Source organism: Phascolarctos cinereus, unplaced genomic scaffold (genome assembly GCF_003287225.1).
Source record: "Phascolarctos cinereus isolate Bilbo 61053 unplaced genomic scaffold, phaCin_HiC Scaffold_4;HRSCAF=312, whole genome shotgun sequence".
Taxonomy (NCBI): domain Eukaryota; kingdom Metazoa; phylum Chordata; class Mammalia; order Diprotodontia; family Phascolarctidae; genus Phascolarctos; species Phascolarctos cinereus.
The window spans coordinates 357,644,335-357,668,557 of record NW_027555847.1 but is presented as its reverse complement, the minus strand read 5'-3'; the positions used below and the strand labels follow the sequence as shown (position 1 = coordinate 357,668,557).

At 38.0% G+C, this 24,223-nt stretch overlaps 1 protein-coding gene across 2 annotated transcripts in view; it reads right to left on the bottom strand.

Annotated features, from left to right (window-relative positions):
- Nucleotides 1–442: 442 nt before the first annotated feature.
- AGXT2 (alanine--glyoxylate aminotransferase 2) overlaps nt 443–24,223 on the bottom strand; it is a 57,072-nt gene continuing 33,291 nt past the window's right edge. For both annotated transcript variants that reach the window (XM_020995620.2, XM_020995627.2), the window contains 7 exons: nt 17,506–17,606; nt 16,644–16,736; nt 13,790–13,922; nt 12,906–12,997; nt 7,267–7,416; nt 2,915–3,013; nt 443–1,781 (listed from right to left, as the gene is read on the bottom strand). In XM_020995620.2, coding sequence (XP_020851279.1) covers nt 1,665–1,781; nt 2,915–3,013; nt 7,267–7,416; nt 12,906–12,997; nt 13,790–13,922; nt 16,644–16,736; nt 17,506–17,606 — 785 coding nt within the window. In that variant the 3' untranslated portion in view covers nt 443–1,664. The remainder of the gene's footprint in view (nt 1,782–2,914; nt 3,014–7,266; nt 7,417–12,905; nt 12,998–13,789; nt 13,923–16,643; nt 16,737–17,505; nt 17,607–24,223) is intronic.

The following is a 24,223-nucleotide window of genomic DNA, read 5'->3' as shown; positions in this document are numbered from 1 at the left end:
TATTAACTAGGTCCAGCTGCATAATTTTTGTTAAGCTAATGGGGTGAGATGGGGAGCAGTACAGTAAAGTTCTCTTGAGTTCTAGAGTAAATCTCGGAATTTTTGGTGGATTTATATATAGCTTCTTCTGGGGATTATATTATCTCCTGAATTTTAAGAACAAAAAGTACTCTCCTTTTGATGGGCTGGCCTGCAACCAGAATTGTCAGGGAAGAAACACGCCAGTTTCCTGGTGTTAAAATTTGCTCCCTTTTCAAATTTTTAGGAGCATTTCAATTGCATCTTTTGAGTATGGCATATAAGGCTTCATCATTAACTCTCTAGTGTTATATTAAAATCATAATAACAATGCTACACTGGTTTTCATATCTCTTGTTCTTGCCATCGTTCTTGGTTGGTAAGGTGAGAGTGAAGGGGGAAGGAAAGAAAAATGAACAACGTGTAGGGATTCTTCATTTAATTATTTTTTCCTCTTTGGCTAATGTCACCAGAGGATTGAAAATTACAAGCAGGACTAGAAGGTGGATTTTTCTATTACAATCAGGAGCATAGCTCTCTTCGTATTAGCTGCTCAGATTTGACCAAGGAAAGATGATAGCTATTATCAATTATATTATCAAATATTTTAACATATAATTATTAATTACACATGATTAAGTTATTATACAATAATCACTATACTATAACGATATATTAATTATATTGTCAAAGTGTCAGCTGGTATTACTACATCAATATAGGTTATGTTCCTATAAATTATACTAATGGTATAGGGAAGTCAGGCATTATTATGGCATGATGAGCATAATGTTATATAATAATAATTGGAGCTCTACAGGACAGATTGTTAAAAATAAGTCCCTTCTTAATGGCCTTATTTCTTCCTTTTCCTTTCTCACCTCCTTCACTCCAATATTTTTCTTTCAAGGAACAAATAATAAGTCATAATCACATTTATTGTTGTCATTGTTGTAATGATTATAATATAACAGGTTTAGTGTCAAAACATTATTACAAACCCACTAGTTTACTGTCCGTTGGCTTGTAAGGACAATATTTCAATGTTATATTTAAAACCCATTGAAACTCCCATTACACAACTTGTATGAAAACAGTTACCCAATTTTATGGTTTGATTTTCACTCTGATAGCTTGGCATTCATTAGTTTGATTTTCAGAAAGGAAATAAGAAGGATCTGGTAAGAATGTGACTTCTTGGTGATTTTAAAATTTAAGTGAGGTTATGGGAAGAGCGAGCACACATTAGTTCAAAGCACATTCTGTTATGTGTCAGACACATGCTAAATGCTACTGAATGCTACTTAGGCCCATGAAGTCATGAATCCTTGCAAGTATCAAAGTTCAAAGAAAAGTTCCCATTTATTCCTATTATATGTTTCCTTGTCAGTTTAGCCTATTGTTTGAGCTGGTTGAGAGCTCTTTGGAACCTGAGCCTGTTGTCTGATGGATTAACTGTCCTTCCAAGATTTGTGCATGATCTGTGGATTGGAGAACCCTGATGCTACTCAAGTTCATCCTTGCACATGAATGGAAAGGTCTTGAGGGTTTGTAAGTTGTCATCGTCATCATCATCATCATCATCATCATCATCATCATCATCATTGTCACCCTCACCACCACCATCACCATCTTCTTCTTCTTCTTTAAAGCTTCCCTTTAGCCCTTTTTTCCATATGTCTACTCAATGCAGAATGAAGTACTTCCACTGCAAAATCAACTTCCTGTTTAGTGATGCACATTGGGGGTGCAATTCGGAATGTCTGGAGAGAGAATAGAAAAGAGTAAACTCTTGATTGTTGTGGAAATCAATACGGCTCAATGGAAAAGCATGAAAAGGGAACTAGGAGTACTATTTCCATTTTGCTGCTCCTATTACTGGCAATAACTAGTTATCTTCAATAACTAGTTAACTTCTACAATATTTGCACATTGTCATTGTCTTGTTAGGATTTTAGAACTGTTTGATCAGCTGGTAAAAATGTCATGACTAGGAGAAGAAAAGAATAATGTCTTTCTAGGAAAATGTCATTATTCTGATAAGAATTGGTAGCAGTATGGTTCCTTCTCATCTTTAAGTCACTGCCCTGTATGGTAGACTCCTTTATAGTTCCTAGATGTGGTGGAATTGGGGAATACAGAATACCTTACTAGCATAGATAGTACTGGACTGGGAGAGACAGTGGCATTGAAAAGAACTGAGGTAGGCAGTCTTGCTGGGGAGGGCAGGCAATGGGTCCTCTGAATTCTGGAGTCTAGTTTTGTTTTCCTTTTTCTAGAAATGATTTGCTATATGAGAATATACTTTCTAGAAGCCACTTGCTACATAATAAATGCTAGTTAACTATAATTATTGCCTCTGATCACATTGTGCATGAGTGGATAAGAATAATATGGATAAGCAAAATTTTGAGTAAGAATAACAATAATTGTTTTGACTATAATTTAGATTAATCAATTCACTAAATATTTATTTGTCCACTATTATATTTTTAGCATAAACCTGTAAATAATAATTTTAATTGTTTCTTTGGATGGTTGTTTGAATTTGTTGGTAGAGGGGGGCAGAAGGTTTTCCTGCCTCAAGAAGGTACTTTCCTATAGAAGAGTCAATTCACTTTTACCTAGAAATCCCTAGGATTTGGAGGAAAAGTTCATTGCCATTTTGTGAATCACCTGAGCATTATTAGCCAGAGGGGAATGGTTACTGACCCAACAATATGACATGATAATCAGTATTGTTAGGCCTTGAAATAGGAAAATATATAGTGTAGGGGCAGGTCATTTAGTACATACTCCCACTGCCAAGAAGGAATTAGCATTAGAAAGTTTGTTTAGATTTCAAGTAGTTGGACACTTGGACATTTCAATGAGAATAGCTCCAGTTTTTTCATACCTGACTAAAAAGTCCACCTCTGCCAAGGATAACCCCCATGTCTTTGCAGTCTTCATGGATTAGATTCATTTCTTTGCGAGGAAGAGGCTGGCGGCTGTCCTGTAAATCAATTGATTCATTATTTTTTTTTAAAAACCCACCTCACTTTATTCAAGTGTTTAATATCATAATTTAAAAGAAAATGCAATTGACCCAATTGGAAGAGACTCCAGAGGCCCATACTTGACCAGGAGTCCCCTCTACAATACAAGTGCTCATCTGGTCTTCACTTGGTGAAAGGCAGTACCTTTCATTTTTGGACAGCTCTAATTATTAGGAAATTTTCCCTTACATTGAACCTAAATTCTTTCTGCAACTTCCAGTGGGTCTGGGAGCAAATAAAATAAGTTGAATCCTTCTTCTACTTAACAGCCATTTAAACATTCCAAGGAAGCAATTATTTCTCCCCTTTTCCTTTTCTCTTCCTTTCCCCAGACTAAACATCTGCAAATTCTTGAACCTCAATAAAACCATGGAATCTATTCCACCACTATCTTAGTTATTCAATTCTGGAAGCTTTCTAGCTTATCAAGGTCCTTTCCAAACTGTGGGACCCAGAACTGAACACAATATTTTCAATGAGGTCCTGGGCAAGGTACAGTAGCACTAGAATTTCCTGCATTGATCTAGATTCTGGGCCCCTCTTCATGCCACCTAAGAACATATTAACTTTGCTGATTTGTAATGAGATTGCAGTTTGCTAATAATCCCAGATCTTTTTCAGGTGAACTTTTTTCTAGCTAGGGTTTCCCCATCTTGTACTGATGAGATTGATTGTTTGAACTCAAGTGTAGGTGAACAATTTTATCTTATTGGGTTCATCTGACTATTCTAGCTTGTCTAGATCGTATAGTTCCAACTTGTTAGCTTTACTTCCCTGCTTTGTATCATTTGCAAATTCAATAAGCATACCATCAATATCTTCAGCCATGGTCGACACACATACACACACACACACACACACACACACACACACACACACACACACACACACACACACATATATATATTTATTTATTTGGCTACTCTTCTGGTCATTCAACCAGATCTGAATCTATCTTATAGTAATAAAATCTAGGCCATATTTCTTTGTCTTCTCCACAAGGATAGCATGAGAAACTAAATTTTCCTTTCCTTCCCACCATGACTTAAAAAATTATATTGGTACCTTTTGTTTCTGGATATATTCATTTTATTCCCCTACCCAGAAAACCATCCCTTTAACAAAGAAAAATAATAGGAAAGTGGTGGGGTAGGGGGGAGGGGAGGGGTGGGGAGGCACCTTCAATAAAGCTAGCCAATGCTTCTATGGAGTCTGGGAGCATATGCAATGTTATATATCCATAGTCCCCAACCTCTGCAAAGACTGAAGATACATTTTCTCATCTCTTTTCTAGGACAAGGACTGGTCATTGCAATTACCCAGTATTTAGGTTTTTTTTTTCTGTTCTTTCCATTTATGTCATTGTCATTGCATATATTGTTGATGGGTTTCTGCTTACCTCACAGAGTTAGTTCATATAAGATCTCCCTGTTGCTTTTTCTGAATCCTTCATATTCATCATTTGTTATGGCATAGTAGTATTATATTTATGCACTACAATTTATGTTGCCATTTCCCAAATGATTGTACTCCACATTCTTAACAGCTCATTTTGTATAAGTTTTTGGCTTTTAAGTTGATTTCCTCAAAATAATCCTGGGATGTAGGTTGTGTAAATATTGTTACTTTTGTACAAACGAACAAAGTTCACTCTAGCTAGCTATTTGACTCTGTAAAAATCACTCAATTTCTCTGAGTCTCATCTGCAAAATGGGGATAATGCTATGATGCCTACCTCACAGGGCTGTTGTGGGGATCAAATTAGATAAAATGTGTAAAATGTTTTGTAAACTTTAAAATTTCTGAATCCTAAGTTGCTACTTCTATCTCATTCTGTCTTTTATCTCTCATTATCATTCTAAAATTTATTTAATCAAGTATTTATTGAAGACTTACTGTTTTCCAAGCACCATATTAGGGGTATAGAAGATAGAGAAAAACAGTACAAGACATGGTCGCTACTCTTGGGGTCAGTCAGGCAAAATTGTGAGCTAAGTTTGTTTTAAGAAATTTATACATAAAAGGGATCTTAGCAATCATATGATTCATCTACCTCATTTCACAGTGAAGGAAACTGAAGCCCAGAGATGTAGGGTCACTCAACTTCAGGTCACTCAACTAATAAACAGCAGGGCCAGAATATACACCCAGATCCTTTAATGACTCTTTCACTTCTTGTGCATTGCCTCCTATTCTCTCTTCAGGCATTGGGGAACGCTTATGTCATCTTAACCTTGCTTCTGCCACTCCATATAATTCTTGGTCTCTGACCTCAAGGAGTTCCCCATTGAATTTATGTGATAAGACACAGGATCATAGAGATCATAGTAGCAGAGCTAGAATTTCAAGTCGAGTTTTTTGACTCCAAATCTCATCTTTCTCCCCCCAATAATACCGTACTGACTCTCAAAAGAAAAGTAACAATATAAAAAAGTGATCATTGACAAAGAAGTGATAGAGAAAAAAAGTTCAGAGAAGTGTTTGGAAGAGGCAGAAATTACTACGGACTGGAGAGGTCCAGGAAGATGGCAAAGGTGGGCATTGAGCTAGGTGACCTTGAAAAATGGGTAAGATTTGGTTAGATAGAAGGGGAAGGGGAGATCATTCTAGATGGGGACAATGATATAAGCAAAGGTGCAGAAGCAGGAAATTATGACGTATATTCAGTGAAAATCAAGTAAATCAGTTTGGCAAGAGAACAGGGCTTCTGTTAGGAGCTAATGGGAGCTCCACTTTAGTGGGTGAAAATTAGAGCTGGAAGGGGCTTTGGAGATCATCTAGCCCAATGCCCTCTTTTCATAGGTGAGAGAATTGGGGGCTAAAGACCCTAAGTGATTTGTCAAAGATAACAGGGCATATAATCAAACCCAGATCTGCTGGTCCTAAGTCCCATGCTTTCATTGCTACTTGCCTTGACTGGCGTGGGTACAGAATATGTAGGGCTTTGAATACCAGGCTTGAGAGTTAGGTTGTAATACTTTAGGTAATTAAAGGCTGTGCAGTGTGGTGGATACAGGCCTAGACTTGGGGTCAGGAAGACCTGGTTTTACTTTTGCCTCTGCCATATATTAACTGTTTGATTAAATCATTTATCCCTTAGAGTCCCAGGCGACTTTCTAAGACTTTAAATTATGGAGGAGTTGCTCAGCTGTGTAGTTGAAGGGAATTTACACATGGGAAAGGAAATCTCTATCCTGATGAAATAATAATTGGCCTGACCAAAAAGAAAAATGTAAAAAAAAGTAAAATCACCGAAGGGTCTGGGGCAGGCAAATGATATGCTAAAAGTAGCATTTCAGGAAAACGGTTCTGTAATTCTGTAATTCAGGATGGCCTAGTGTGGGGAGAAACAGTAGGTAGAAAGACTAGACAGGAAACTATGATAATAATTGTAGCTGTTGAGCTGGAAGGGAGCTCAGAGATGACCCACTCCAGCCCTCCCATTTCAGAAAACTGAAGCCCAGGGAGGTTAAGCAATTTGCCTTTGGTCAAACAGGCAGTGTACATCAGAGGTGGGATCTAGGCCATGGGAATAAAGTTGAAATTACTAGGTTGATGATAGTAGAAATGGAAAGGAAGAGATTAGTATTGGATATATTGCAAAGGAAAAAGGAAGTATCACTAGGGATGGGTGATTGATTGGATATGGGGGAGAGAGCAAATTATAAGATGATGCCAAGATTTAACCTTTAGGTGAGAGGTAGAAAATGGATGCTATTAGTAAAGTAGGGAAGGTAGAAAGGGGAACTGATTTGGGGAGGAGGGTAGATGATGAGTTCAGTTCTAAAATTCTTCAATTCTAAGAAATGACAATAAGGGTCAAAACAGTGAACTGCATGAATTAGACATGAAGGAAATTGGAAGAAAAATCAGTAGCAAAAAAAATCAGCATTTTAGGTGGCTTCCCTCTCCCTGCAGAGCTCTTCTTGATCCCTAGCCTTAGATGCCACTTTTCACCTCTCACAATGAGGATGACCTCAGGTTCTCTCTCAATGTTCTCTCGCTCAGCCCTATGGGATTCTGGAGCCATCTGCTAGAGTTTTGTTTATTTTTCACACTCAACCTGTTCATCTCTAATGGGCTCCACTGAGTTTTGTTGTCCTTGGATGCTCTCTCATGGAGAAAATTGGACCTGGGTTTTCAGACAGCACTTCCATCTTGGACTGATGGCTGCTGCAGCTATGAGGGGAAGGGACCTTCTAGGACCCACCTGATCTTGTACCATTTCTATTCCAATCATGAGGCCCTTGCCACGGACATCTCCAACTATCTCGAATTCATCCCGTAGCTTGGCCAACTTCAATAACATATAGGAACCAGTTTCTTGGCTGTTTTCCTGTAGGCCATCTTCTTTAATTGCCTGGTGATGGGAAAAAATCAGAGAGCATTGAATGAAACAGATACAGAAACTGATTGAAAGAATTTGAAAAGTAAATATACTAGCCCTAGGTCTTCCTTCTTTGGTCCATGCCTTCGTATGTGTTGTCTCCTTCGTTAGGATGCACACTCCTTGAGAGCAGAGACTGTCTTATTTTCTATTACATGCCCAGTGCTTAGCACGATGCTTGTTGCATAGTCAATTTTAACAATGTTTTATCCATTAATTCATTTGGCACCATAACCACTGATGATACAGTTAATCAATCAACATTTATTAAACACCTACTATGACCCAGGCATTAGGCTAAGTGTTGGGGATACAAAAAAGAGGCAAAAGACAGTCCCCGCTCTCAAGGAGCTCACAATCTAATAGGAAAGACAATGTGCAAACAAATACATACAAATGAGCAATATACAGGATAAATGGGAACTAATTAAAAGAGGGAGGACACTCGATTTAAGAGGGGTTAGAAAAAGCTTCCTGTAGAAGATGAGATTTTAGTGGCTGAATGGAGTATGGATTGCAGTGGGAAGATACTTGAGGCAGGCAGACCCGTCAGTAGGATATTGCAATTATCTAGGTGTGAGGTGATGGGGGCCTGCACTAGAGTGGTGGCAGTGTCAGAGGAGAGAAGGGGGCATATTGGAGAGATGTTGCAAAGGTGAAATGGACAGGCCTTGGCAACAGCTTGGATATGGGGTGTGAGAGATAATGAGGAATCGAGGATGGTTCCTAGCTTACAAACTTGAGGGACTGGAAGGATAGTGTTTCCTTCTACACTAACAATGAAAGTGATGGGGCTGGGAGGGGCTTGGGTAAAGGTAGATGAGTTCTGCTTTGGACGTGTTTAGTTTAACAGGGATGTCTGGATGTCTACTGGACATCCAGTTTGAGATGTTTGAAAGGTAGTCAGAGATGTGAGATTTGAAGTCAGCAGTTTGTGGCAGGAAAGATTGATTTGAGAATTGTCAGCATAGAGTTAAATCCACAGGAGTTGATGAGATCACCAAGTGAAGCAGTATGGAGGAAGAAGAGAAAAGGGCCTAAAACAGAACTCTGAGAGACACTTGATCTGGATGAAGATCCAGCAAAGGAGAGAGAGAAGAATTGACCAGAGAGGTAGGAGAAGCAGGAGGCAGTAGTGCCCTGAAAACTAAGAGGGAAAAGAATTTCAAAGAGGAAAGGGTGATCAACAGCATCAGAGGCTGCCGAGAGGTCAAGAAAATATAATATTCAGAAAAGGCCTTTGGATTTGGTGACTAAGGGATCATGGGCAATTCTAGAGAGAGCTTTTTTAGTGGAATGAAGTCAGAAGCTAGATTATAAAGGGTTAGGAAGAGAGTAAGAGGAGAGGAAGGGGAGGCACCCAGTGTAGATGGCCATTTTGAGGAGATTATATACATATACATATACATATATATATATATATATACACACATATACATATACATATATATATGTATACACATACACACACACACATATATATGTATATACGTATACATATATATGTATATAAAGGGCAGAAGAGATAAAGGATGATAGTAGGGATGGAAGGATTAAGTCAAGGTTTTTTTTTCCAGGATGACATAATCTAGCATACCCATTTTCATTTAAGTTTCCTATGCTTCTTTATAGTTATATTGTCTGTTTAACATGTATATCTTTAAGTTTTATCAGTCATAGATCAACATTTAAAAAAAGTAAATGCTCTTGGGTCAGACTGATGGAAATGAAGAAAAGCACATAGTAGAATGACCAATCATCAATTATCAAGTACATTCAGGAATATGGAAAAAAAATCATTTATGGAGATGACCTGGATTCGAATTGTGGATCTGCCACGTACTGCCTGTGTGACCCAAAGCTGGTCATGGGGCTCTCATCTCTACCATAAAGGAGATGGACAAATTGATTTCTAAGGCATGTTTCAGCTCTAAATCCTATCCTATGATGATTCATGTTAGGAGACATAACAAACCTGACACTCACACAAGGCTCAAGGATTCTTTTTTGTCCTTTGGATTGCTGTATATGGTAGCATGCAACAGTACAGCATCACCTAAATTACCAATTACAGAATGCTGTAAGATTTACTAAGCACTTTACATATGCTTGCTCATTGGAGCTCCACTATGAGGTAGATACCACAGATGTTATCTTTTTATATTTTATGTATGGAAAAATGAGATTCTGAGAGGTTGAGTGATTTGTCCATCATCATCATACAAATAGTCACTGCTTTGTCACCCACACAGCAACCATCTTAGTTCAGGCCCTCATCCTCTCTTTCCTAGACTTTTGCAGTAGCTTTCTATTCATTCTCCCTCTCTCAAGCCCCACCCCCCTCCAACCATTCTTCATACAGATGCTAACGTAATTTTCATAAATTTCATGTTTGATCATGCCACTTCCCTCCCTAGGTTTGATCCTGTCACCTCCCACCAGCTCTACAAAGAGTCAGAGGTAGGATTCAAACTCAGTTCTCTCCTGACTCCAAGTCCTGGGCTGCTTCCACCACACCACACTACTGTGACATGAGAGTTAGCTGCCTTCATATAAGGCCACAATGTCAAAGCAAGGAGGAGAGGCAGCAGAAAGAGCAGTACTAAAAAAGTGACAAATTGAGAATATGGTTAGCAAACCACCAATGAAGCTTCAGCAGGCTAAGTGAGATGATTTGTATATACACATGTCTGCTACCTGGGTGTATGTGTGTGTGTGGGTGTCTTTGGATTGTTTGAGGGTAGAACACTGTTTCTCCAATGCTTTAGGTCCCTGAAGTGAGTTTTCTTTTTTTTTTCCTTCCTTAAAATGACATTTTAAATTCTTTTCAGCTCCCTCTAAGAGAGATAAAATGGGGGAAGTCAGACGATTCTAGGGAAGGCACACTCCCATACCAGTAACTGAGAATACTCTGTAGATTATAACTCCATTCTCATTGGATACATTTAATGAAGATGTGTGATACAGGGTCTTAGGAATCTATTTCCTCTGACTTTTATCTCATTATAAGCTTTGCCACATGCTGTCATAGGTCACGACTTAACATGTCATGATAGAAATGAAAATGATAAATAAAAGCTTTTAACAAGACAAAAAATATCTAGTTTGCAAGTGATTTCTTTTTTAAAATTTTTTTTCAAAGTGAGTTTTCTAAGGCTGATTGAATGATATATTGCAGATTCTATTTGTCATTATTTACTAATTTCACATTTTACTTTTATGTTTTTGAGGTTGGACCTGAGTCATGTGATAGTAATAATAGTAATATTATTATTATTGATGATGATGATGAAGATTCAATTTCTATAGAGCTTTATGGTTCACAAATCATGAGCCTCACTGGGTGGCTCAGTGGATAGAGCACTAGGTCTGGAGTCAGGGAGACCTGAGTTCAAATCTGGCCTCAGATATTTACTGTGTGACCCCGGGCAAGTCACTTAACCTCTATTTGCCTTAATACTCTGGAGAAGGAAATGGCAAACTACTCCAGTATCTTTGCCAAGAAAACCCCACAATGGGGTCCCAAAGAGTCAGACACCATTGATCGACTGATCAATACCAACAACATCCTCGCTATAACCCAGTGAAGTGGGTTAGAATGTGATTATTTTGTGAAAGAAGACTCGTGAGGATGGCTTTTGATGAAAGCTGGGACAAGACAGTTGTGTGCCTTTCCTTAGTAAGCTTTGAAATTTTGTCCCCATGTTTTCATATCTTTTGGAGTCCTGAGATCGTTACTAAAATACTTAGGAATTAACTCACAAGAGAAGTGTCTACTGCCGTGAAGGGTGGAATGTTCTGGCCCTAAAACATGTCTATGATATAGGGGATAAAGGTCCAACCTTGAAGCTAGAAAGACCTGGGTTCACTTCCTGTGCTGGTTGCATAATAGCTGAAGAATCTGCTTGGTCTCAGCTCCCCAGACAACTCTAGAAGAGTGTAAGTTCTAGATAAACCACACATCTGCATTTGCGGGAAGTCTCAACTATAAGATTTTCCCACATTGATGAAATCAGGTCCAGACCCACCAATCCAACAAAATTATTAAAGCCTGTCCTTCATTGTGTCTCCCACCATGTCACCTCCTCTCCACTAACACAGCTATCACCCTGGTTCAAGGCCTCGTCATTTCTCACTGGGGCTATCACAGCAGCCTCCTATTTTGGTCTTCTTGTCTCAAACATCACCCCACTGGAATCTATCCTCCACACAGCCACCAAAGTAATTTTCCTAAAGCACAAGTTTGATCATGTAAACCTCCTGCTCTACAAACTCCAGTGGCCCCCTATTGCCTCAGAAATAAAATAAAAGCTCCTGTTTGGTATTTGAGTTCTTCTCTTTTTACCTTTCCAATCTTATACATTAATCCCATTCCCTCACTCTATGATCCAACCATATTGCTAGACTCACAGCTTTACTCATACAAAATCTCACCTCCAATCACTGTGCCTTTGCAATGGCTGTCTCCTCTGCCTAGAAAGTACTTTCTCCTCACCCTCAACTCTTAGGATCTCAGGTTTCCTTCAAGACTTCTAGGTGGCACAGTGGATAGAGCACTGGCCCTGGAGTCAGAAGGACCTGAGTTCAAATCTGTGTCAGACACACAACACTCACTAGCTGTGTGACTCTGGTCAAGTCACTTAATCCCAATTGCCTCACATACACAAAAAGAAAGACTTAGTTCTATGTTGTGTGATGATCAACTATGAATAACTTAGCTCTTCTTAGAAATACAAGGATCTAAGACAATTCCAAGGGACTCATGATGGAAAATGCTATCCACATCCAGAGAAAGAACTGATGGAGTCTGAATGCAGATTGAAGCATACTCTTTTTACTTCCTTTAATTTTTTCAATCTGTTTCTTCTTTTACAATATGACTAATATGAAAATATGTTTTCCATGATTGCACATATATAATCTATATCAAATTGCTTACCATCTTAGGGAGGAGGGAGAAAATTGGGAATTCAAAATTTTATAAAAAAATGAATGTCAAAAATTTTCTTTTCATGTAATTAGAAAAAGAAAAATACTATTTAACTGTCAGTTCAAGTGTTACCTTCCACGTGAAGCCTTTCCTCATCCCCTAACTGCTAGTTTCCTCCCTCTCATAACCTCCTTATATTAATTTTGCTTGTATTATGTATACATAGATATTTTGCATACATACATACATGTGTTTATATGCATACGTGTACATCTGTGTATATATGCATGTATACACATGCTATATATGTAATATATACGTGTGTATGTTCTCCACTGGGGGCAGTGGATGTTCTACCTTTGTCTGTATCCTCAGCACTTAGCATAGTGCCTGGCAATAGTAAGTGTTTAATAAATGCTTGTTGCCCATGTGTATTCCACCCTGGGAGTTCCAGTTTGCTTACCCCTAGTTCTGATTTTGTCTTTGACGCCTTCCACTTTTGTACCTGAAGAAATTAGTCATTGATACTTACATCAAGTACAGCAGATCCTATTACTCCAGCCATGGGGTTTCCCGCAAATGTGCTGAAGTGATTCACTTTTTTAATAAAGGAGTTGGCAATCTCTACAGGAAGATAAATAAAAATCTAATGCACAGAATGTAAGTCTCACCCATTTTCTTCCAGCTTCTCATCACACAATCTGACCACCTTTTCCCTCGTATTGATATCCTGCACTCTTTATTCAAAACATAGCTGACAAGGAGACAGTCCTTACCTGACATTGTAAGAATGACCCCAATACCTCTAGATTAATGAGGCATGGAGAAAGACACTGGCATTCTTTCCCTCGTCTGTGTCCCTTATCCCCAGGGACTATTTAAAGAGATAGAGTGCCTGTTATCCACAATGCCTCCATTCAACAAATAAGAGAAAGAAACAAATGCTATATTAGACAATTTATATAAATGAATTTCTAGGGTATTTCTTGGAGTCAGTCAGATTCAGGCCAATGTATTATACTTTTTAGAACTATACTACCTGTTGTACAGGGACCTTTGGAGAAAAATGCTTCAGGACACCGATGGTGTATGTGTTCTCCAGTGTGTGTGTGTGTGTGTGTGTGTGTGTGTGTGTGTATGGTTGGGGTCATGTTTCTGTGCTGTTTCTAATCCTACAGATTACACCATTGGCTGGGTAGGGCAAAAGCTTAAGGATGATGAGCTGAGCCCCAGAATCATCATGTCTGATTATACCAGCCTTTGCTCACTCCCCTCTCTCTTGGAAAAGAAGTCCACTACTGAGATCGAGGAACATGTACTGTAATTTTTATTGGTCTGAAAGAAAAATACATGCATGTTTTAGGATAGTGAACTCAGAAGGCCTAGCAACAAAAGCAAACTGAGTATTGGCCTTACCTGGAGTGGTTACAACAGCTGACATGGGGAAGCCATTTCCCATCGTCTTGGCCATGGTGACAATATCAGGGAGGATTCCATGACTTTGGAATCCCCAGAAATGAGTGCCCAGCCTGCCAAATCCTGTCTGCACCTGGTGAGAACAAATCAGGAAATCAGGCTTTTTTGAGAAATATTATTTCTTGTAAAATTCACTTTTTAGTATGGGTGTGATCTCATCATTATCTCATCAATAAACTTTTATTTAGCTCTGACTGTTCGCAGGGCTCTGAGTTAGATATTGAATTTGCCCCTATTTGAGTTAATTCAACTCGATGAGTATTTATTAAGCACCTACTATATATAAAATGCACAGTGGTTAGTGCTGGGTACACAAAGATAAAATTAAGTAACTCCTTCCCTCAGGATGCTTACATTCTACTGGGGATACAACTTGTACACAAGTTAAAAAAAGTAATTTCAGGAGGGCAAGATTATTATCTCATATGATGAAGGAGAAAGACTTTATGTAATGCACTATTAGATTTAGAGCTGGGAGGTTACTAGATAGAGATCAAGTCGACTCCCACATTTTATAGATGAAGATGATGAAACCCAGAAGGGTTAAAGGATTTGGTCAAAGACACAAAGGTGACAAGTGGTGGGAACCCAGGTTTTCTCCCTTCAAAATCAGTGATCTCTGGCAGTGTCATTGGCTAGGCTGGTAGAGTACAGCTGGAACCCACAGAGCTCGAGAGAAGTGGGGAATCATGTCATAGCATACTCCAAGCATTTGACAAGAACTTTAGTCAGAACTCTTTTGAGTTTATAAGCCACATATAGAAAAATCTTGTTAATTTGTACTCTGCTCATGTGCAAGCTAGGAGAATTCAGGCAGAGATCAGACTGAAGTCCACCTTGGTACAGGGCTTGTCATATTTAGTCATATACATTTGTTCCAAGAGTCTCAGTGTAATTTGAAGTTGCACATTAGGTGACACAAGTGCCATAGCTTTGAGGCAGAGGAACCCCAAGACTGCTCTCACTTTTTGAGGAAGGAGGTGAGGTTGGTGGGAAAAGGGAGGGGAGATGATGTGTGCTTTCCTGCAGAAACTCATAAATAGGAGGCAATGCGTTAACACAGGATGGTAGTGTATTTTGGAATGCCTAGATATGCAAACTAGCCAAGTATAAACTTCTTTCTTGGGTTTTTATTTTGCTATCTGCACTTTTGCCGGAATCTCTTTCCCTCCCTCTCTCCATGCTAGTGCCTTCCTTCAGAGATTAGCCCTCACTTATCCTCCAATTATCTTGTTTATCCACTGTTGTTTATCACTTGTCTCCCTCATTAGACTGTGGGCTCCTTGAGGGCTGGGACTGTTTTTGACTTCCTTTGTATCTCTAACACTTAGCATAGTGCCTGGCATACAGTAAGTGCTTTATAAAAGCTTGTTAATTGACTCTCTAGGGAGCTTCCCATCACAGATACTCTCAATCCCTGGCTTATACTTTGTTCTCGGGCTTCCCTTGCTTTTTTCCTGGCAGCTCCAGTCCATTCTCCTCTGGAGGCTCCCATGGGGTAATTGAAAGTGACTTTACATGGAGAAAAGGCACAAGTTGGGTACTCACTGTACTTGAGAAGGTAATAAAGGCTTTTGAAGAGTGAGGGTGAATTCACATTAAAGTGTACTTCTTGAATATTAGAAATTACTTGAGAACAAACTCTTTTCAAATACTTTAGAAGCAAGATTTTAATGAAATGATGAAATTTTAGAGCCCTTGAATGCTAAGAAATGACTTGCTCAAAGTCACATAGTCAGTGTGTATCACAGGCTGAACTTAAACCTGGGTTTCTGACATTGGCTCTTTATGCTATAAACCTTGCTGACATTTCTATTCCAAATCAAGAGAGGTTTCTGTATGTTGAATAGTTATACCAGAGATTTTGTTATCATTGGGACTAAAAATTGCTAGCTATCATTATTTTATTTTAAGCACCAAATTTACCTTTCTAATTAAACTGCTTACAGTTTAGAATTAAAACTCTATAATACTATGCTCCCTGGTTATGCCCTGAAAAGAAGTAGTGAGCAGAACACAGAATGGGGTTGATGAAGTGTAGTTGAATATCAACAGGAGAAGGAAGGGATGGGAATGAGAAGCTGGTGCAAGACTAAAAGTGTGTCTTGGACGATTCATCGAAGAGATAATCCAGAGCCCATTGTATTTGAGAAGGTAATGCAAAGATGAGATGATAGCCTAACATTTAGCCAGATGATGTTTCAGCAGAGAAGACCCATTCACTTCAGTCAACTCAACTGAGTCTGAAATAGATAAAAGCCATTCTTTTTGTAGGGGGAAGCCATCTATTTCCCAAAGCTTAAAGAAAATCCTGTTGTTTTTCAGTTATTTTCATTCATGTCCGACTCTTCATGACCCCATTTGACAAGGATACTGGACTGGTTTTTCATTTCCTTCTCCAATTCATTTTACAGGTGAGAAAACTGAAGCAAACAGGCTTAAGTGACTTGGCCAGGGTCACACAGCTAGTATGTGTCTGAGGCTGGGTTTGAACTCAGGAAGATGAGTCTTCCTGACTCCAGGCCTGGCACTCTATCCACTGAGCCACCTAGTTGCCCACATCAATATCAAATACCAATGGTAGCAGTGCTACAGTGTGTCTATGATTTTTAAGGTGATCACTCTGCAGGACATACCTTATTTGGATGTGTCAGCTCTAACTGGACAAAAATGAACCAATCAAAAAAGCCAGTCTCATTCTTTTAGAGTCATGCTTTACAATTCTTGCTAGACAGTTCCCATCTTTGAAGAGGCCTGGGTTTAGGGATACTGAGCCCTTTGCCTGGGTACTTACTTCATCAGCAATGCACACACCTCCCCTCTCTCTCACCAGCTGGAAGGCTTCCTTCAGAAATCCCTTGGGGTACTGAACCACTCCATTGACGCCCTGCAGGAGGCCAAATGAAGGAAATTGTTTAGAGAAGAACAAGAATTTGGAAACATAAACCCCCCACAAATATATGGAATAGTTTTTAGTAGTAATAATAATAGTGAAGATGAAAAAAACCCCCACAAAGCCATCGGTGGAAGACTTTGTTTGAGATATCCCTCAAAATCAAAGCATGTATAAGTGTGAGGCACTTCTTGGAGAGTGAGTAGAATTCCTCATTTCTCGGGTGAGAAAAGAAAACACAGACTTAAAAACACAAGGCCCAGAAGGCCAAGGAAGAGTCTAATGACAGTGAACGTTATTAAGTGACCAACCTAGGTAGATCTTTCTACAGAGAACTTTAAAAATAGCATCTACCCATCAGTCAGAAATTGTTTGGGTCTAGTCTTGCCTGAACTTAGGGAAATGGACTATATTAAAACATTGAAATATTCCTTGTATAACTATGATTATGTACTTAAAAAAAATTTTTGGTAAGGCAATTGGGGTTAAGTGATTTGCCCAGAGTCACACAGCTAGTAAGTGTCAGGTGTCTGAGGTCAGGTTTGATCTCATGACTCCAGAGCCAGTGCTATATTTACTGTACCACCCAGCCGCGCCAATTATGTACTTTTTCAAGGAGAGTTGATGACGTGTGAAGTTTAGGAAGAGAGGTTGTGGTAGGCACCACTTGTCAATCTGCTTGGTATTCTGTGAAATGGATGTTAATTTTGGTGTAATTTCCCATTCAGATCAATGAAGGTCCATCGTGAACAGAAATACCTACCTGAATAGGCTCTGCAAAAAAGCCTGCAATTTCTTTGGCTACCACAGTATGCAGAGTATTTTTGAACTCTTCAATGTATTGGCTATTGGCCTTGCAGCAGCCTGAATGGTGAAGATGGAAATGTTTTGAAATGAGAGAATAGTATTCAACAGTGCCGATTGTCAAGGATCTCCAATTTTCTTGGTACAGCAACTTGCCTGTGACATGTGATCACTCAAAAAAATTATTAACTTGAAATGTTTCAACAAATCTCAACATGCCTATAGGGAAAGAAGAATAGAAAGGGAGAATTGTACGTGAAAATGTATATGAAATCATCTCTATTATGTACAGCTTGTTTTTGAAGAGTGTGTGTTAAATTTAACAGAATACCAATTCTGTATAGTTTGTCTGTCACCTTCTGAAATTCTATAGTCCAATGACACCAGCCTTCTTGCTCTTCCTTGCTGTCTTTGATTCTATCCATTTTCACTATCTGCCCTCCATACCTGGAATGGTCTTCCTCCTCACCTCTACCTTTCAGTTTCCCTGGCTTCCTTCCAGATTCAGCTCAAATTCTACCTTCTGAAAGAGGCCTTTCTTGGTACCCTACAATGTTAGAGTCTTCCTTCTGAGTTTATCTTTCATTTATACTGTGTATATATTTGTATTTACATAGATATTTGCATGCCTTTGTCCCCGTTAAGATGCGAGCTTCTCAAGGGCAATGAGCAGGTTTTTGGTCTTTTTTTGTATCCCTAGCATTTAGCACAGTGCCAAGATGTTTGTTGTTGTTGTTGATGAATTGTTGGAAACATATTCTATAGAGTTCTTTTATTTTTTCCCCAACAACAAATGTGTTCTAAACATTTTGTTTTTTTGCTGTTCAAAATGGCGGAATCAATTCACGACTATAGCAACAGCGCATTAGCGTGCCTCTCCTCCTGTGTCCCTTCCAGCAAGTGTCATTTTCATCTTTTGTAATCTTTGGCAATATTATGAATGTAAGGTGAAATATCAGACTTGTTTGAACTTGAATTTTTCTTGTTATTAGTAATTTGGAGCAATTTTAAATGTGACTATTGATGGCTTACATTTTTCCTTTTGAAAACTGCTTGTACATATCCTTTGGTCGTTTATCTATCAAGAACAGATATGCTAAAGATACAAATAAAAACAAAAAACATGGTCATTGTCCTTGAGGAGCTCATATTTGAACACAACAACATGCAAATTGCTATGTACATACAAAAGGGAAAGTAAACTCAGAGGGAAGATACTAATATTGTGGGGTACCAAGAAAGGTTTCTTGTAGAAGGAAGGATTTGATCTGGATCTTGAAGGAAGCCAGGGAAGCTAGAAAGTGAAACTTAGGAGGGAGAATATTCCAGGCATGGAGGAACATATAACTCTTGTAATATATTTGTATAAATCCCCCATATATCTAGGATACCAGCCTTTTATCAGAGAAATTTGATGCAAATTCATTTTCCTCCATTCACTGTATTCCTAGTAATTGTAGATGCAAAAAAAAAAACCTTTTAAATTTTAGGTAATCAAAATTGTTCATTTTATCTTTTATGATCTCTCCTATCCCCTGTTTATTTAACAAATATCCCCCTTATCAGAGTTGTGAAAATTCTCTAATTTGATTATGATCTGACCTTTTATATGTAGGTCCTATATCCACTTAAAGGTTACTGTGGTATAGTGTGTGAGATGACAGTTTAAATCTAATTTCTTCTACAATATGTTCAAATTTTCCCACTAGTTTTCATCAAATAGTGAAACCTTATTCTAGCAGATGGTATCCTTGGTTTTATTAAAACAAGGCTATTCTGTTTGATTACTCCTGGGTCTTGAGTACCTAATCTGTTCCACTGATCCATTTTTCTGTTGTTGTTGTTGTTGTTGTTTTTAAACCACAACCAAATAGTTTGGTTGGTTGTTGCATTGTAGTATAGTTTGAGCTTTGGCATTACTGGCCTTCTTCATTCCCACTTTTAAAAGTTATCTCCTTTGAGGTTCTTGACATTTTGTTCCTCCAGATGAATTTTATCTACTTCTATAAAGTAATCCTTTGGTAGTTTAACTGGTATGGCACTGACTTTCAATTAATTTAGGTAGTATCACCATTTTTATTGTAATGGGCACAGTCCTACCATGAGTAATTAATAACTCCTCAATTTAAGGCTGCCTTTGTTTCTGTAAAGATTGCTTTGTAACTATATTCATATAACTCCTATATGTATTTTGATAAGTCAGCTCCCAACTATTTTATACATTGAGTATACTGTTATTTTTGAATGGAATTTCTTTTCCTACTCTTTTCTGTTAAATTTTGTTAATAACAATATATAGAAAAGTTGATGATTTTGTGGGTTTATTTATTTCCAGCTATTTTACTGAAGACATTAATAATTTGAAATAATTTTATAGTTTAATTGCTAGGGTTCTCTAAGTAAACCCTCATATTATTTGTAAAAGTGGTAATTGTGTTTCTTCTTTGTCTATGTTTATTTCCTGCATTTCCATTTCTTGAACTATATCAAATCATAGTGGTGAAAATGGGCATCATTGCTTACCTTTGCTCTTATTGAAAAGATTTCTAGCACATTTTCATTACAAATAATGTTAATTCTTGGTTTTAGATACATAATAGTTACCACAGTAAGGAACAATCCACTTATTCCTATAATTTTTAATGTTTTTTTAAAACATAAAAAGGTGTTGTTTTTTCTTCAGAGCTTCTCCACATATATTTTGTAATTATGTGATGTTAAAATTGTTTTCATCATTAATATAGTGCATTATGTTTACAATTTTCCTAAAATTTAGATAATTCTGTAGTCATTGTGCACATCATGGAGAAAGGAGGGGATGGTAGTTATAGAGCTGGAAGGGACCTCAGAATTCAGATGAGGAAACTGAGGCCCACACAGCGTAAGCCTTGTCCAAGGTTAAATCAAAGCAGTAAAAATCAAAGGAAAGACTTGAGCCCAGATTCTCTGCTTTCAATCTATTCATAGCCCAAAAAGATCTTAGGGATTCCCTACTTCACCCCTCCCTCCCCATTTTAAAGTACTAAAGAAACTTATCTTTTTGATAAGTTACCATAATTTTTTTTGTGAATATTTGTTCAATAATTTCCCATTGACCTTCATTAGAGATATTAGCCTAACATTTTATTTCTCTGCTGTATTTTTACTTTAAGCGCCTAGATGTTATGCTATTTAGTGCATATATATTGAGAATTGATATTACTTCATTATCTATGTTATTTTTAGGCATAATGTAGTTTTCCTGTGTATATTTTAAAAACACATTTATTTTTATTGTTGCCTTCACAGAAATCATGATATTTATTAGTGACTTTTAAATTCTCTTAAGTTATAATAAATTTTTCTTCAACTGCTTTTTTTAAAAGTCTGTGTAAATCTTTACATTTCAAGTGTGTTTCTTGCAAACAACATGTTGGATACTGCTTTCTATTCTAGTCTTCTATGCTTTTCCATTTTATGGTTGTATTCATCCCTTTCACATTCATGGTTATGTGACTATTAATTTATTCTTGTCTTTGTCTCACTTCCATATCCTCTTGTATTTTTTATTTGCTTTGCCCCCAGCCTTACCTTTACAAAGAGGAAGCTGAAGAAATAAATACAATATAATCAATATTAATAATCTATAATTGATGTGGTATGAACACATCTCCCCTTTTCTTCAAATTGAGACCTTTATTACTGGCTCTTATACTTTCTCTCTTTGTTCCCCATTTAAAATCTGCATGTCAAAGTTGAAGTTTGTTTTGCTTGCTCCCTGACATTTACTTATCTGTTAAATCCCTGCCTCCTTTTCCCTTCTCTCTGCCTATTTTCCCATTGAATTTAATGTATTTATTTCTACATCAGACCCATGTATGTGTATGTTCAACCTACCTTTGCCTGGATCAGATAAGAGAGAAGTTCATGAGATTCCCACTCTCCCATTCTCTCATTCTGGTTTGTATACTCTTTTCCTCACATATCCTGATTATGAAAAATAGTAAAATCCTCCATCTTTTGTCTTATTTCTTAGTATATTCCTTTTTCCCTCCCATTTTTTTTCGTTTAAAACCAACAAGTTAAAACAAAACCATTCCCAGGTCTTTTGCTTGTGTTTCTTTGTTATCCTTGAAGACGGTGGAATTACCATTTGGCCCCTTCCAATTTTTCTAATGTATCTACCTTTCTATGTTTTTTTTTTGTCTTCTGTGTTTGAATTTCAAATATGTTGCCTAAATCTGGACTTTTCATCAGGAATATTTGAAATTCCTCTATTCTATTAAAGGCTCATTTTCCCATTGTTCTTATTTTGCTATATAAGTCTTCTTTGGTTCTAAGATTTTATCCTTTACCTTTTGGAATATTGTATTTCAAGATTTTTTCCCCCTCAATTTCTAGTTGTAGCTATAGTCTTGTGCAATTCTGACTGTGGATCCTTGGTACTTGAACTGTTTCTTTCTGGCCATATTTTTCCCTCTCAGGCTTTTTTGATTTGTAATCTGTGGATTTTACTTAGTACATTTCTAGGTGTGTTCAGTTTTGGTTTCATTTAGGAGGTGACTGATTGATTCGATTTTCGCATGGTCATGTGGTTTTAAGAGATTTGAGTAGTTTTCTTTGATATGATTTCTCGAAATAGAATAGCCAGGTTTTTTGTTTGGCCATAGCTTTCAGGTAGTCAAATGATTCTTAAAGTATCTCTCCTTGACCTGTTTTTCAGGTCCTTTGTTTTTGGTAATAGATGTATAGTCTAACTTTTAAATTTTTTGTTTTGTTCTTCTATTTCTTTTTGTCTCATGGAATAATCGAGTTCTGATTATTTTATTGTACTTTTTGGGGCATCTACTATTTGAGTGAGTTTTTAAGCCTTCTCTTCTGAGTTACTTGTCTTCCATTTTTTTCCCTTAAGAGGTCTAATTTAATTTTTAATTTTTTCTTTCACTTCTTCCAGGCACCATTAGAAGCCTTAAGACCATTCTTTCCTCTGAGGCTCTATTTATGTTTATTTTGGCAATATTCTTTTCTTCTGGATTTATCTCTGAGGCTCCTCTGAATAAGTAGTATTTCTTCTTTGTTTGCGTTTGTTTACTATTGTGTTTGTAATCTTAGTTACTGAGTTGGGACTTTGTGCCAAGGCCAGGTTCTTCCTCTGTCTCCTCTTGAACAAGGTGTGAAAGCTTTGTTCTATCCTGTCTCCTTTGTAGTAGGGATGTCACTGCTGCTATTGTTCGGATATGTAACGAGGCTGCCCCATCATCTGTGGCAATCTCTGGTTTTTGCCTCAGTTTCCAGGTAGCTCAGTGCAGGCTTTGGTCCTATTTCTGTTTCCTTCTAATTACATAATTTCTGCTTAGGAATTAGCCCTGTCCCTGGCTGTGACTCTGGCAGGCTCTGGCTGCATGTCAGAGATTACACTGATCTTAGACGTGCTGTAAAGTGCTGGGCGCACCTGGGCACTGAGTTGTCCCTGTGTCTTGCTGTTGCTGAGAATTCAAACATTAGGGCTCTCAGAGAGTCCTTGGTGTCTCATGCCGCACTGGTGCTACCTCCTGCTTTGGCTCTGACCCTGTCTCCTTGTGACCTATCCAGGACTGGCATTTCTCTCCTGCTGCTCTGACAGGCCAGAGCTGAAGTCCTGCTAAGTTTAGTTCCCACTTCTGGGAGCTTACCTTAGCTTCTATCCCCTCTGGTTCATCTCTTCTCTAAGTCCCCACAGGGCTTTGGCCACATTTTTCTGCCATTATCTACTGGCTGAAGGAGCTTTCTGGTGGCTCTTTTGGGTCTTTTAGATGATTGTTCAATACGATACCCTTTTAGATCTTTGCTAGGATAATTAGGGGAGAGCTGGGTTCCTCTAGGACCTTTCACATCATGACTTTAACTAGCAGTGAGTCTATATCTGAGAATTATAGAATTCCCTAGTGCTCAGAGCAGTTCAGAGACTTGCCTTTAGTACACCCAGCTTCTGAGCTATAGAAGTGGAGCTGAGTCACGTCTTCCTGACTCCATGTCCAGTGTTCTATACATTATCCAGTGTATCCACTACTACTCCATGCTACTTCTCATTCAAGAAAATGGGAAGAGAAATGAACATGAGATGAGAGAGCCAAGTTCATATAAAATCTTTCTGGAAGTCACAGTAAGTCATAAAGAGGAGCCTTGGTTTACCAGGATATATTTTTCAGTAGCTATCTAGCACAGCCATTCAATGGCATAAACAAATTGCTTTTATCTTTTCTTTTTGGAAAGACATATGATGAGTAGTGGCATTAGATTAGAGGAGGCCTTTTTAGGGACAGCGAGCGTAAGAGTTCAGTTCAAGGCTTTTCTTATTAGTAGGCACATCATGTATCACTGTTCATGCCCTAACCAGTAATATGTCTTTACTACTGGCCAATTAGTGATATCAAAGAAACATATCAGCATCTATGATGTATGTCTTTTTTTTTCCTGAGGCAATTGGGGTTAAATGACTTGCTCAGAGTCATACAGCTAGTGAGTTTTCATGTGTCTGAGGCTGGATTTGAACTCAGGTCCTCCTGACTCCAGAGCCAGTGCTCTATCCACTGTACCACCTAGCTATCCCAATGTATGTCTTAATACCCATAATTTTCAACAACATTGCATGGGTGTGAAATTAAATAGGAAGGAAAAGGCAAAAGAATAGAGGAATTTAACTCAACAAAAATTGATTG